The 15,057-nt window shown below is 42.0% G+C and overlaps 1 protein-coding gene across 1 annotated transcript; it reads right to left on the bottom strand.

Annotated features, from left to right (window-relative positions):
- Positions 1-3,554: 3,554 nt before the first annotated feature.
- On the bottom strand, positions 3,555-13,287 carry LOC129062285 (late cornified envelope protein 2A-like). The gene is made up of 2 exons (XM_054563137.1): positions 13,137-13,287; positions 3,555-3,739 (listed from the first exon to the last, which is right to left on the bottom strand). The coding sequence occupies exons 1-2, from the start codon at positions 13,285-13,287 to the stop codon at positions 3,555-3,557; spliced, it is 336 nt and encodes a 111-aa protein (XP_054419112.1).
- Between the last annotated feature and the right edge of the window lie 1,770 nt (positions 13,288-15,057).

Below are 15,057 nucleotides of genomic sequence, written 5' to 3'. Positions count from 1 at the left end.
AGATGACCTACAGAATTGGAGAAAGTATTTGCAAATTGTGTGTGTATGTGTGTGTGTGTGTGTATGACTTGTACCTATAATATATCAAGAACATTTATTACTCAATAGTAAAAAAGACATTACAATTTAAAAATAGACCATGGATCCGAGTAGACATTTTTCCAAAGAAGATACATAAATGGCCAATAAGCACATGAAAAAATGATCAATATCATTAGTCATTAAGAAAAGGCAAGTCAAAACCACAATGACATGTCACTTCATGCCCACTAGCATGCCTATAATAAAGAAAGGTAGGCAGTAACAAGTATTGGGGAGAATGTGGAGAAATTTGAACACCTAATACATTGCTGGTGGAAATGTACACTGTACAGCCACTATGGAAAATAGTATGGCAGTTCTTCAAACGTTAAACCACACGACCCACCAATTCTTCTCTTAGCAAAATGAAAATATCCACTCAAAAATGTGTACATGAATATTTTATTGCAGCACATAAAAACATGAATATTTTACTGCAGCATTATTTACAATAGCCATAAAGCAAAAACAACCCAAGTGTCCATCAGCTGATGAGTACATAAACATATGTGGTATAAGGATACAATGGAATATTAGTTGGCTATATAAGGGAATGGCATTCTGACACATGCTACAACATGGATTAACTTTGAAAAGACTGTGCTAAGTGAAAGAAGCCAGGCACAAAAGACCACATACTTTATGATTCCATTTATAGGAAATATCCGGAATAAGCAAATCTGTACAGACAGAAACTAGGACTCAGGGGAATGAGATGTGACTGCTAATGGCCACAGGATTTTGTTCTGGGGTGATGAAAATATTCTAAAATTAGATTATTCTCAGCTCTGTGAATATACTAAACACATTGAATTGTAGACTTTAAATGGATGAAGTGTATGATATGTGAAATATATCTCAGTGAAAAAGACATATGAATTTGCATATGTGCATATATACATACACATATTGTGATATTGACATACATGTACCTAGGGATCAGCCTCTGCTTCAGCCTCAGTAAGGCATCTTTGCCCAAATAACTCAGAATAACATGTTCACTGAAAGCCAATCTGTACTCCAGGGAAATAGTGTATTCTTCTAGGTGATAATTACTTCTTTTATATTTTCCCTATTAATAGTCATCATCTCAAACACTCTATGCTAAATGGATAAGACTTAGTTCCTGAAGTGGAGCTTATTAAATCCAGCTCACTCAACAAGTATTTAAAGTATTTACAGATTACCTATCATTCCTAGAGTTGGATTAAGAACCATCATCATCCATTTACTCAACAAACACTCTCTGAGCACCTACTCACATCCTCCACCCTCAAGGAGCTTACAGTCTAATTAGAAAACACATAAACAGACATATGTAATGCAGGGTGATAAGGGCTCTGATAGATGTACTCACAGAGTAGGAGCATATTGGAAGAAGCAATTGGAGGAAGAATCAGGCCTTCCAAAGATTTACCTTCTTACTTAGGAGAAAAAGCCACACACATAAACCAGTGGAAGTTGGGACTGTGGGCCTCCACACATGAAATCAGGGGACCCACAGATGTCTGGGGAAGTGTCGCCAGATTTGGCAAGTAAAAATACAAGATTCCCAGTTGAATTTCAGTTTCAGGTGGACTATAAATATATTTTAGTATATGTATGTCCCAAGGGGATGAAGCAATTGAGAAAGGTATTTCAATACTAATACACTTTGAAGAAATGGCGGTGATGATGTCGATGCTGATTCATTCATTCTCTGATGCTTGCATTTATTCATTTAGCTGCTGGGTATTTACTGTGTATGAAGCATTATGCTATATCCTAGGGACAGAGTGGTAAGATAAACAAATAAACAAATGTAAATGTAGCCTCTATTCTTAGGGAGCTTTTTCTCAAGTGAAGATGACAAACAATCCAAAGGCCTCACAGATAAATAGCCAATGATACCCCTGATTACCATGGGCAGCAGAGGTCCAGGGAATAATGAGAGCTACCTAGGGCTGGGGATGCTCTGATGGGGGAGCTGGCCTGGCCAGGGAGAGCAGAAAAGGCTTTTCCAAATCAGTAAACATGGGGCTGAGATCTAACAGATAAGTAGGAGCAAAGGAGTGAGAAGAGCATGCTAGAATGAGAGAACCGCACGTGTGAAGGGATAACATGGGAACCAGGGGACTTTGTGATGCATTCATAGAACTGAAAGCAGCTCATGAAGCAGCAGGAAAGGTCAGACCTGCTACATCCTCAGGTAATTGACTATTTTAAGTGGAGGTGTGACAGAATCAGACTCTGTGTGCCCTGTGAAGGATGGTGTGTGTGGAACTGGAGCAGAAGCAGGGACACAGGTGTGGAGGCTATTTGTCTTACTCACCAAGCAGATTGTTGACCTTATACTAGTTTTAGGTACTGTAAGACACTTTATTTTATTTGATCTCAAGAAATAAGACCCACAGTTAGGAGGCTGAGTGACCAGGGGAATAGCAGGGTCTTTGGAGACACGTAGGATTTGGCTTATCCCATGGCACCCCCTCTAGCCAGTTGCATGGTCCAGCAAGTCTCTCTGAGCCTTGGTTAGTTTCATCACATATAAAATGTAAACAATCAACCTGATATGTTGTTATAAAGGTTAAATAAGGTATGTGAAGAGTCAAACCATGAACAGGACTTCAATAAAGGCAATTATCATTATTGTCATTATATTATTATTTAACATTACAGCTGTTTTTATTACATTATGATGTTCACCTAATGGTAAAATAATAACTTCTGAAGCAGTTTATAATGAGCCAAATAATTTGGAATATATAGGCTTGATCATGTGACTTTAGAAATAATTAAAAGAGTAAGAGACTGGGACTTCATACTCCTGTATGGACTCTCCATGAGGCCTCTTTGAATCTCTATATCTTCATGTCTCAATGCTATTGGTTGTATCTTTCCTGCTTACCCATTAAAGAATGTTACAAAAATAAAACATGATCTATATTAGGAGCATTTTAAAATATATATTACAATAAGCATAATAGCCAATACCCCAGAACATGTGTGGAATTTCTAGTCCCCAACCCTGGGACTGACAGGAGGGTAAGAAGCTCCTTTTCCAGATTAAAGAATGAGATCACTGAACTTTCTCTGAGTGTCAGTCCTGGGGGTTTTCTGAACAAAGCAGTGTGCTCCCTTGGATGTTCAGAACCAGAATTGGGCAATACCACCCAGAGAAACATTGATCCACGGGGAAGGGAAGGGATACAGGGATGTGGTGTTGTGGGTTAGAGATCAAGAACAAGGAACAGGGCTGCTGGAAGAAGAAACTTTATTTTTCCCATGGTAGAATTTAGGGGCCGATGATTCACAGAAGGGCGTGTGGGGTTAGGAACCAGGGAGTTGTGAGGAGCTCTGTGAGAAGACTTCATTGTTCTGGCATCTCAAACTCCAGAACAGAAGAAAGGGTGTAAAGTGAGGGGAAGTTCAGAGAAGTGGGTCCATATTCCTTGCATCTTCCCATTGCTGCTCTTCTATGGGCAAGACCCAGCTCAGCAGCACCCTCCGGAGCCATGGCAGCAGCCAGAGCCCCCAGAGGGCTCACACTCACTGCAGTCAGGGCTCTGGTGTCGGCGCCGGTGGAAGAGACGGGGTCTGTGGTGGCTCAGACAGCAGCCGCCACCCCCAGAGCTGGGGCCACAGCAACCCCCAGAGCTGGGGCCACAGCAGGAAGACACTGGAGGGGGACATGGAGCTGGGCACTGGGGTGGGCACTTGGGGGTGCATTTGGGGGTGCACTTGGGAGGGGGCTGGCACTGCTGCTGGTTCTGTTGGCAGGACATCTCAGAAAAAGCTCAGTTAACCTGAGAGAAACAAAAAAGGAATCAGTGCACAATCTCAAGGATTCATTCTCATTTGTCTTCCCTCTGGCTTTTATAGAAACCTACTCTCTACTACCAGCTGGTTCATGAACCAAGTTATGGACGAAAGCAAGATTTAATAAATATTTTCTCTCCTAGTCTACTTTGCTTCCATATGTCTGTTGACCATCTATCTACATGGGCTCAAAAGTCACTGTGACATAAATATTCCTGTCCCCAAAAGACACAAGATAATGTAATCAATTTCTAACCCTAATCTCAAAGATGTCAGATGGATAGGACATATCCAAGAGCATTTGTTTTCCAAAAAATAAATAAGAAGATGATGATACTTATAACCAAGACCTGTGGAGGTTGCAGGATACTTCACATCTCTCACCCCAAGTGACTTCTTCCTTCTCCCTGCCTTCATCTCTTGTGCATCCCCTGGAGACTCCTTTGCAAGCACTCACCTGGTCTGTGGAGGAGGCAGGAGCTGTCGCTGTCAGAGCAGGTGGCTGAGGAGCTCAGCACTGGAGCCCTTTTATCCCAGGCCCAGTGTCTTCCCAAGAGTGAAGCATAGCCCATGTATGCAGAGCAGTCACTTTCACAACCTGGGATGAGGTGACTCTTCTCACACTCACTGCCCTGGGGCTCTGGGATCTCCCTGCACAGGGCCACGAGGGACCCTGGAAGGGAGAGACTGCCCAGATGTCTGCTCCCCAGGCCTGCTGCAGGCCAGCCATTCCATCTGCATGCATCCACTCATTTAGTAAGTTAGGAAATATGTATTATCTATTTTGGGCCCAGAATTTTGCAAGAAGTAATTATCATAAAGACAAGCCAGGTTTCCTGGAGGATGTACATGTACACGATGCATTATAAATCAGTTTACAATGAGCTATATGAGGCTCCCATGACCCATGTGTGGTCCCTAACAAGTCTTAGCTTACAACAGTGTCATGGCCATTTCCATGCCTGTCTGCTTTTCTAAATGAGGAACCTGTTGAGAACAGAATTTGTTCTGGACTTTATTCATCTCTATTTCTCCTGTAATTCCATAAACAGAATGGGCAAGTAAGAAGAAGAAATGAGTTCCTGATTCTGACTGACTAAAGAATGACTAAGAGGCTGCATTTCAGTACCCAGGGCAGAAGCTTGTGACTCAGTCTCAGTCCATTTGGGGGACTCTAGAAGTACCTGGATGAGGACAAGCACTGGGTCAAATGTGACATGACCTTGGATGTCATCATCTATCAATGGCTCAGAATATCACATAATGAGAGCACAGGCCAAAAGAATAAAATTCAGATGGAGAGTGTTTGTTTGTGTGGGGAGGGGTTAAGCAGCCCAGGAAAAGGGGTATAACTCAGGTCACTGACTAGGGGAGAAGAACCAAGAGACAACAAAGCAAAGACCATGGGACAGCCTAGGGGACTGCAGACCATGGCAGAGTCAGTGCAGTGAGACACTATGGGAGCTTGGACTGTGAGAGCAATAAAAAAGTAACAAGTACTGCCATTTAGCTATGCGAGATTCCACTGAACTTTGCTTTTAAGAAAAGTATGAGGGTAGAAAATATTCAGATATGTGAAATACATATTCTTACCACATCTGAAATTAGAGGCAAGTAGACCTAATTAGGCAGATATGTGCTGTTTTCTACACTGGAATGGACACTCTACTAAATACTTGAAATACTCATCCCTGCCTTGAAGGCTGTCACAGTCAGTGTGGAAGACAGACAAGGAAATGTGTGACTTTGTTGTTAGACATAAGCTCTGGGTGCTGTTGGAGCTCAGGAGAGGACAGGTAGCTCCGACCAGAGAGAAACATGGTACCTAGTGATGCTATGGTAAGGACAAGTTCATCATGGCCATCAAGAGTTGGGAACTATCCCACCTGGTTTCAGGGACTGTAACCTCACCGACAGACGAGAGAGCCCCAATGCTGGAGCTGAGCAAGGAGGCCTTGGGAAAATAGGCCACTGAGGAGACAAAACCTGTCCCCCTCGCAGGGGCTGTCCCTCACATCACCCTGCTTGGTCACAGAGGATGACTGGTTAGTCAATGACAGGTAAGACCCCTTGATGGCAAAGGCAACCTAAGACAGGCACAGCCGCATGGGGGCCATCAGGGAAGGACTTGGGGGACATGGAAAAGGGGCAAAAGACCCCCACCCCTCGGCTTTGTCATGGCCAAGGTCCTCATTCTATCTGAAAGAAGTCTCCTTATCTCTTGGCAGCTCTGCCCGCCACCTGACCAGGTCAGTAAAATAATACTAAAGGCAAGTACAGTCCTAAACTGGATCAGGCAGTTCCTGGGGACAATTAGGCCTAGAAAGGGAATGCATTAAATCCTATGAAACTTACTTTGCTAAGAATACCCTTGAGTTAATGAGTACTGATGTTTGGGGTCTGAGCATAGAATGTGATCAGTTTCCCAGGTTTCAGGGCCCAGTGGGTGCCACACTGTCTACCAGGCCATGACCTGAGGCAAATCTCTGTGTTCCTTCAATCATAGCCTTTTGACATTGGTTGATGAGTTTTGCATGCATGCTGTATACCCCTGCACATATCATTCTCAATAAAAGCCACTTCAAGAGAAGGGTTTGGGGCATTCTCCACTAGAGGGAATCACCACCCCCTTTTCCTGGCATATTGAGAAGTGTCTGGAATGACTTATTTCTTCATCTGTGGCAACCAGGGGGACTCTGTGGGGAATGGAGTACCACCCATCAATCAGAACCAAAGAGAACTGGGGAACCAAGATGCCAGTGATGCATAGCAGAGGAGAAATAGAATGGACACTGTAGGAGTAGACAGTATTACCCTAAGAAAGAAAAAATACTTTTCAAAAGACATTATTATTCAAACAAAGGGAGTTCTAAGAAAAAGATGATCATCACTGTCAAATGCTCCAGTGAGTCCATTCCATTCATCTGCTTGGAAATCATTTATGACCTCCGAGAGACTGATTTCTGAGGAGATCAGAAATTTATTTAATTCTTCTATTATTGAATGAGCTTAATAAAATTATAAATAATTAAGAAGTGAAAGACAACTTTATAAGGAGTAAAAAACCACAGTTAAGAAAATCACCATTTTTTTTGAGATTTACCAAAACAAAAACTTGATGTTTGTTAAGACAGTATTCAATTGAGTGTGAAATGTGTGGAACTAATTATCTTTACATGTTCAGCAAAGAAGCAGATGATGTGGGCTGGGTTAGATATGGAGGTTAGTTACAGAGGTTTGTTCAAAGGACTGACATCATTGATGGAAGTGGCTATTTCATGATGATGATGCTGATGTTAATAGGAAGATAAGTTTGATCATGATGGTAAGGCAAAAGAACTACACTCTGCAAAATGTGTTTCTGAGGGTTTTATGTCACATGGGAGCAAGAAGTTATTGCCCTGTCCTAAGCCATTTATTTACACATAGTAACTTGTCTAATCCTCACAACAACCCTATGATATGTGACTATGTTAGCTTTTTTGACAGAAGAGAACACTAAGAGCAGAAAAGTTAAAAACTCAAAGACACAAACTAGAACTTCATTGAGATGATACTTGTCTCTAATGCATATACCTCAACAATGAGAGATTATTCTCAATAATGTAACAAAACAAATGATCTATTTAAAAAGAAATTATCAGTATTTCATAAAAAATATTCTTAAAAATTTGTCCAAGTATCATTTATCTTAATGACATTTTTGCTTTCATTAGCCAGTGAACACACAAGAGATGGGGGGATGGGATTACAAGAGACAGGATAAAGTAAAATGCCTTCAATTTCTGAACTGGACAGAGAAAGAAGCTATTCACCAAGTTGAAAATCAATAGTAAGGTGGTTTAATGAATGAAAGGCTAAGGAATTTTTTTTCTCTTACAATCCTTTCTATTTCTGTGTTGTCAGTTGTAATCTCTCCTCTTTCACTTCTTATTTCATTTATTTGGGTTCTCTCTCCTTTTCAAAATTTTTTTATTTTAAAATCATGTTTAGTCTATTACAGTTGTCTCATTTTTCCCCCCGATGCCCTCCTCCAGCCATCCCACCTACCCCCTCTCTCACAGTCAATTCCTACTCTTTTGTCCATGTACATGTTCTTTGTACATTTGTACATTCATACATGTTCTTTGTTTAGTCCCTTCTCCTTCTTTCCTCCTTCCCCATCTCCTCTGGTCACTTTCAGTCTGTTCCACGTTTCCATGCCTGTGGTTTATTTTGTTCGTTAGTTTATTTTGTTGAATACATTCTACTATAGGTGAGATCACATGGTATTTGTCTTTCACCAACTGGATTATTTCACTTAGCATAATATTTTCCAGTTCCACCCATGTTGTTGCAAAACAGCAGTTCCTTCTTTCACCTTTTTTTAAAAATACAGATTGATTTTATTTATTTATTTTTTAAATGTAAAAATCATTATAAAATATTTAAAAATGTAAATCCATTATAAAGTCTCAGCAATTAAAACAACATGACAGCAGCACAGAAATAATCAAGTAGATCAATGAAATAAAATGAGCATTCTGGAAACAAATGTATATATCTTTCCAACAGCGTAATATATATTTAAATCGATATTTCATATCAAAGAGGAAAATAAGGCTTATTCAACAAATAAGGTGTATGGACCACTATTACTTGAAATAAAACAAATATAGAGCCTTATCTCACACACTATTCAAAAAATATTCAGGTGAATTAAAAATCAATATGTAAAATCTAAGGAGTTTTAGAAGAAAATACAAAATGATATTTTTCTAAACCTGAAGTAAAATATTCAAACCCAGAAGCTATAAATTCAAATATTGACAATATGAATATATTAAAAATTTAAGACTAAACAGCAATATACATTTAAAAAAGTTAAAGGATGTGTAATAGAATAGGAAACTATTTGCAATACATCTAAAACAGGATTAATAGTCTTTTGGTTTCTTTTTAGGGAAAGAATTCTACAAACATTTAATCAAAAAATGGGTAAAGAATACCAAAAAGTCATTTAAAGCTTTTTAAAAATAATAGAAATAGGTAAGAAATATACACAAACAGGTTTAGTTTCGACAAATAGTAAAGTAACAAAATAGCACACCACCGTCACAATCAGATTAATAAATATTAAAAATATTTGTAATATCAAGTATTGGTGACTGCAAAAGGTACTGGGTATTCATAGACTTTTTCTTCATCTTCTTAAAGCAGCCCCTTTAGCATATTTTGCAATGCTGGTTTGGTGGAGATGTATTCTTTTAGCCTTCTTTTGTGAGGGAAACCCCTTATTATGCATTCCACTTTAACTGAGAGCCTTGTTGGGCAAAGCAGTCTTGGTTGTAGGCCTTTGCTTTTCAATACTTGGAATATTTCTTGTTATTCCCTTCTGGCTTGTAAGTGTTTCTGTTGAGAAGTCAGCTGCTAGCATACTGGGGCTCCCTTGTATGTTACTACCTGTTTCTCCCTTGCTGCCTTTAGGATTCTCTGTTTGTCTTTGATATTTGCCATTTTAATAATGATGTGTCTTGGAGTGGACTTCATTGAGTTCCTCTTGAATGGGACCCTCTGTGCTTCCTGGACTTGTGTGATTTTTTCTCTCCTCCAATTAGGGAAGTTTTCTATCATTACTTTTTCAAACAGGCTCTCTATCCCTTGTTCCTCTTCTTCTCCTTCTGGTATCCCTATTATATGGATATTATTAAGTTTCAGTTGCCCTGCATTTCCCTCAATGCCTCTTCATTCTTTTTGAGTCTTTTTTCATTTTCTTGCTCCTTCTGGGAACATTTTTCTACCTTGTCATCCAGCTCACTGATTCAATCCTTGGCTTCATCTAGCCTGTTTTTGATTCCTTCTACTGTGTTCTTCAATTCAGAAATTGTATTCTTCATTTTCTCTTGTCTCTTGTTGATAGTTTTTATGCCCCTTTTCATGCTGACACAGTTTGCAGTAAGTTCCTCATAGTTTCCCTGTAGTTCTTGGTAATTCTCTCTGAGCTCACTGAGCTCATTGAGCTTTCTTAGAATCCTTGTTTAGAACTCTGTATCTGATCATTTACTTGCCTCTATTTCATTTAGTTCTCTTTGTGGGATCCCTCCTTTCCCTCGAGTTGGGGGTATTTCTTTGCCTTCCCATTATTTGTGAGACTCGTCTTTTTCACTTCTGCTTGTTAAATTGATCTTTCTTAATTTCCTGACTTTGTGGTGTAAACTCTATGGAAGGAACCTGCTGTTTTTTTTCTTTCTGGTTGTGCCTCCAGTGATGTCAGATGTTGACCCTGTCTGACCTTAGGCAGTCTGTTCAAGACTTCTGGGAATCTTCTGTCTGTGGCTGTCTCCTTCAGCTGTTAATCTAGTCACTTTGCATTCAGCAGACCAGCCTAGACACCACAGGGTGGGGCAGAGTCCCACCTGAGGGCGGGGTTATTGGGTCCTCTTAGGCTGCTGCCACTCCGGGGAGTGGTTGCCTAACCCAGATGGCTGTGCTGAATGGGGGAGGAGTCAGTACCAGGATCCTGCCAGCTACTCTCTCAGTTCTCTCCCCAAAGCCTCTGACTCTAGTCTCTCCTCAAGTGTCTCTAGACCACTATGCACCCTCCTTAGCCAGGGATCTACTATCTGTGGCTGCCACTCTGTACACAGTAGTCAGGATTTAGCACTACTGGGCCAGGGCAGAGTCCCTCCTGGGGTTGGGCTGTTGTGTCCTCTCACACTGCTGCCACTCAGGGGAGTGGTCCGCCTGAGCAAGATGGCTGCTGTGGTATGGGGGATGAGTTAGCACCAGTATCCCGCTGGCTATTCTCTCAGGTCTCTCCCCAAAGCCTCCTTCCCCAGTCTCTCCTCAGGTGTCTCTAGCCCACTCGGCCCCTGCCTTTGCTGGAGACCAAGGTAAGTGGCTGCAAATAAAAATTTATGTGTTGGCTCTTTAAATGGCTCTTTGCATCTCTAGCTTCCTGTCTCTGGTAGAGAGCAACCCTGCCACTTTTTGCAGCTGGCTGCTATCTGTGCAATTTTTGGGTTCTGGTGCTGTAGGCTGTAGATCCCTGTGTATGGCTTAGACCCCGCTCTTCTCAGGGGTATCCAACTGGCTGTTTCAATATCCTTCTGGTGCTGCCACCTGTGGGCGCACTGCCCACCTTCTCAAGTCTCCACCATACTCCTTACCAGTCAGGTTGTGCTACTGCTGATTCTTCTGTCTGTCCAAGGTTATAGGGCTCCTCTCTCGCTTTTGTTCAGTTGTTTGTTCCAGGTGATTTCTCCATAGTTTAGTTGTAATTCCAGATTGGTCCTGGGAGGAGGTCAGTGTGACTTCCACTCACTCCTCTGCCATCCTGAGTCTCCCTCCAGGAATTTTATTTTAATTTTTGAATTTAAAATGAGAATGGAGTCCTTGATTGGTGATATCTGAAAGGCAGCTAAATGAATCAATCTGATGCCCAGAAAATGCAAATGCACTTTAAATATTGACCTGCGAGCTATGTAGCCAGAAAATGTTTTCCATACAACCACAATATTCCATTCTAGATAGTAAAGAGATGACATTGGGCAAGATAACAAGGTTTGTAATCTCATGGAGTTTATATGAAAGTGGGAAGAGAAAGACACAAAAAAATGTAAATAAATAAGAAATCATTTGTTGGTGATTAGGAAAATGAAAATAAAGCAGAGTGATGTGTTTGAGTGATTGTATAAATGACAAGGAGGCTATTTTACATTTAGGGGTCAATGAAGGGCATTCTAGAAAAAACTTCTTAAATATCAGCATGACAATGATAACTGATATCACGAGAGTAGATAAGATTTCCCAGGAGGGATGAGACGAAAGGGAGAAGTGGAGACCAGGCCAGTAAAAGGCTCAGATACTAACAGGGGTCTGGCTTTGTTCTTACTGTGTAAACTTCTGCAAATTAGTTCACTTAACCAAACCTCAATCTTCTTATTTATAAAATTAATGGGAATTAAAATCATATATTTTAAAGGGTTGTGAGAATCAAATGAGAACATTATATAAGTTATGAAAATGACAGTTTTTGGAAAAACAGAAAAATGGGAGAAGTCAGAATTTTTGGACCATGACATAATGTCATCATTGTTCCATGTATGACCTGCTTAATTATTTATTTTGTTCTTCTGTCTATCTATCTGTTCAATAATTAATTAACTTATACATTTTACTAATATAAACAGAACCAAGAACCCACTGAAATGAGAGCTAAAATGCTGATAATATCCATCCTACCTCTAAACATGTGTTCCTACCCCACGCAATGCACTTTGCTCCTTCCTACCCAAACTACTTACTATTCGAAAAAAAGTTTTTTATCCATATCTCATTTTTCAATTTCATGTACTTTACTTCCAACCATATGTACAACAGACACAAGTATATATATTACTGTTTTTAAACTTATAAAAGAGTATCTTGTTGCATGTAATATTCTGGGAGTTGCTGTTTTCAATTATTTGTGCATGGTGTGAGGCTTCAGTCCATTGTTTGGAGTGCTGAATCACAGTCCATGTCTGAGTGTCTAAGAGTGTCTCACCCACCTTCCAGTAAAAGAGCATTTGGCTTGCTTCCAGGTTTTTGTTATCGGGTACAGTACTAATGATTTTTAATTCATCACTTAATATTAGCAGTTAGAAACATTATTATTGTAATTATTAATAAAAAACAGAGTGGAGTAAACTTGGAGAAAACTCAAGTGTACCCGCAGAGATGAACATCCTCAACCAGCAACTGGAAACCTAGAGTGGTCCTGTCTGCATGCAGGATAGGTCACCCGAGGTCTTTCTAGGAGCAGCCTGTGAGTGCACACCGGCCAGCTGACCCACACTCCTGAGCATGCTTCTGTCCCCCAGCAGGGCAGGGCTCCCCTGCTGACATGACCTGTGGGGCTGCTGCTGACAAAATAAGCTACAGGCAGGTAGGCTCCATGAAAGACTTTATTATTTTGTCACTATAAGAAGAAGGGGCCAGAATATTTAGGAAAAAGCAGAAGGTTCCATTGGAAGACCTCTGCAACTCCAACTGCAGGACACAGAGGACAGGCAATGAGGGAGGAGGAGCAGCAGGCTGCAGGGTGGGTGTCTTCTGCATTTTGGTTCTTCACATTCTGCTTATTGTAAGTCCTCAAGGCTAAGGTCAGCAGCCCCCGGAGCAGCAGCCGGAGCCCCCAGACTCCTGGCAACTGCCACTGCCACAGCAGTCAGAGGTGTGATGTCGGTGGCAGTGGGACCTGTGGCGCCTGTGGTGACTCAGGCAGCAGCCGCCACCCCCAGAACTAGAGCCACAGCAGGAAGAGACTGGAGGGGGACATGGGGCTGGGCATGGGGGCAGGCAATTAGGTGGGCACTTGGGGGGACATTTAGGGACAGGACACTTGGAAGGGGGCTGGCACTGCTGCTGGCTTTGCTGGTAGGACATTTTAGACAGAGAGTCAGTAAACCTAGGGAGAAAATAAAAAGCCATTGTCACACAAGTCACAAGTAGATGTGTCGTTTTCCTGGGATTTCATTGACCCCTCCTCACCCAAGACAAGCTGCTTTGTGAACAAGATCTACAAATGAAATCTGGAAGCTGATAGAAGTGCAACTGACTGCAATAAAGCTCTCTGTCTTGGCTTTTGTTGTTTCCCAGTCAAAGATACTATCTTCCTCATGGGCCCTAAAGTCAGCCCCTGTCTAAGGCCTCCCCGCCACTGGGAAACATCGCAGGCCTTAATTCAAAATCCTTACTGTGATGGATCTGTTATTCTCAAGCATTTCTGGTGGATACTCATCATCTCTGAGCACACTTATTAGAGGAGGATGAGAGGGAAAGACCCTTATAGCCCAAACCTGTGCAGTTCAACCCCGAGCCTACTTCTCGCTCTTCCTCTTGTCTTCTACCCCATGGGCCACAGTGCAGGTCTTCTTATTGCCCTCTTCTCCTGAACCTACAACATTCCCAGCCCTCTGGCCTCCTTTTTGCCAGGAACTTACTTGACCAAGAGAAGTCAAGAAAGGATAAACTGATAGAGTTTACAGATAGAAGCTAGGCACATCTGCAGGTTAGAGAATCCCTCACACTGCTCCTGGTTCTAGACTCAGTGACTCCCTCCTCTTGCCCTATTTTCTTCTGCCCCTCCCTCCTCACACTCCTGTGCCCTGAAGACTCCTTTGCAAGCACTCACCTGGTCTGTGGAGGAGGCAGGAGCTGTCGCTGTCAGAGCAGGTGGCTGAGGAGCTCAGCACTGGAGCCCTTTTATCCCAGGCCCAGTGTCTTCCCAAGAGTGAAGCATAGCCCATGTATGCAGAGCAGTCACTTTCACAACCTGGGACGAGGTGACTCTTCTCACACTCACTGCCCTGGGGCTCTGGGGTCTCCCTGCACAGGGCCACGAGGGGCCCCAGAAGGGAGACACTGACCAGATGTCTGCTCCCCAGGCCTGCTGCAGGCCAGCCATTCCATCTGGATCCATTCACTCATTCAGTATTAGGAACTAAGGAAATATGTATTGTCTACTTTGGGCCCAGAATTTTGCAAGATATCAGTGACACAAAGATGATGCAGATCGCTTTTAGGAGCAGATAGTCTTGGAGGATGACTTTGTAAGCAGTCAACTGTGTGCTATGTGCCATGTGATTTGACCTTTTGTTCACGTTCCTCGTAGCTCAGACCTTAGTGCCGTCTCAGACGTTCTACTTGTCTCTCTAAACTGGGAACCCCTTGGAAGCTGTGCTTGTTTTATACATCCTCCTACTATTGAGTGGTAGAGTCTCTGGCACAATAAACTTAGGATGAAGATTAAATATCAGGAAGAGGAAAGCAGATATTTATGAGACACTTAGCTAAACTCAGGCAGGTGCATGGCAGCCTGCTGGCTTCCAGAACCCCTTGTAGAAAGACAGTTTCCCAGAAAGGTCCCAGAAAATAACTGAGAAAGTTATTTTCACTAATGCTGAATATTAGTTCCTAGAAATATATGAGAGCACAGATCTGTGGAAATAAGATCTAGTGGGCAGAATGTAGACCACAAAGAATCTATAGGAGGCATGACAGTAACGGCCTTGAGAAGTGCAGTGGCTGCTGAAGGGCAGTAGACGCATAGAGGAGGCAGGTTCTCAGCGGAGGGGAGAGGGAACTTGAGATGTGGAGGTGCTTGGAAGTTCTCACAGACTTTTTGCTTCAAGCTTGAATGTGAGGGCTGAAAGT

The sequence above is a fragment of the Pteronotus mesoamericanus genome, unplaced genomic scaffold, assembly GCF_021234165.1.
Source record: "Pteronotus mesoamericanus isolate MK-2021 breed Mesoamerican mustached bat unplaced genomic scaffold, CSHL_Meso_final scaffold_705, whole genome shotgun sequence".
NCBI lineage: Eukaryota > Metazoa > Chordata > Mammalia > Chiroptera > Mormoopidae > Pteronotus > Pteronotus mesoamericanus.
This window is presented reverse-complemented; position numbering and strand designations above follow the sequence as displayed.

Excerpts from the sequence above, each read along its gene's own strand:
- LOC129062285 (XM_054563137.1), bottom strand. The coding sequence starts at position 13,287 with ATGTCCTACCAGCAAAGCCAGCAGCAGTGCCAGCCCCCTTCCAAGTGT. Across the intron at positions 3,740-13,136 it reads CTGTGGCTCTAGTTCTGGGG|TGTCTTCCTGCTGTGGCCCC; the intron begins GTGGCGGCTGCT and ends GTCCCCCTCCAG.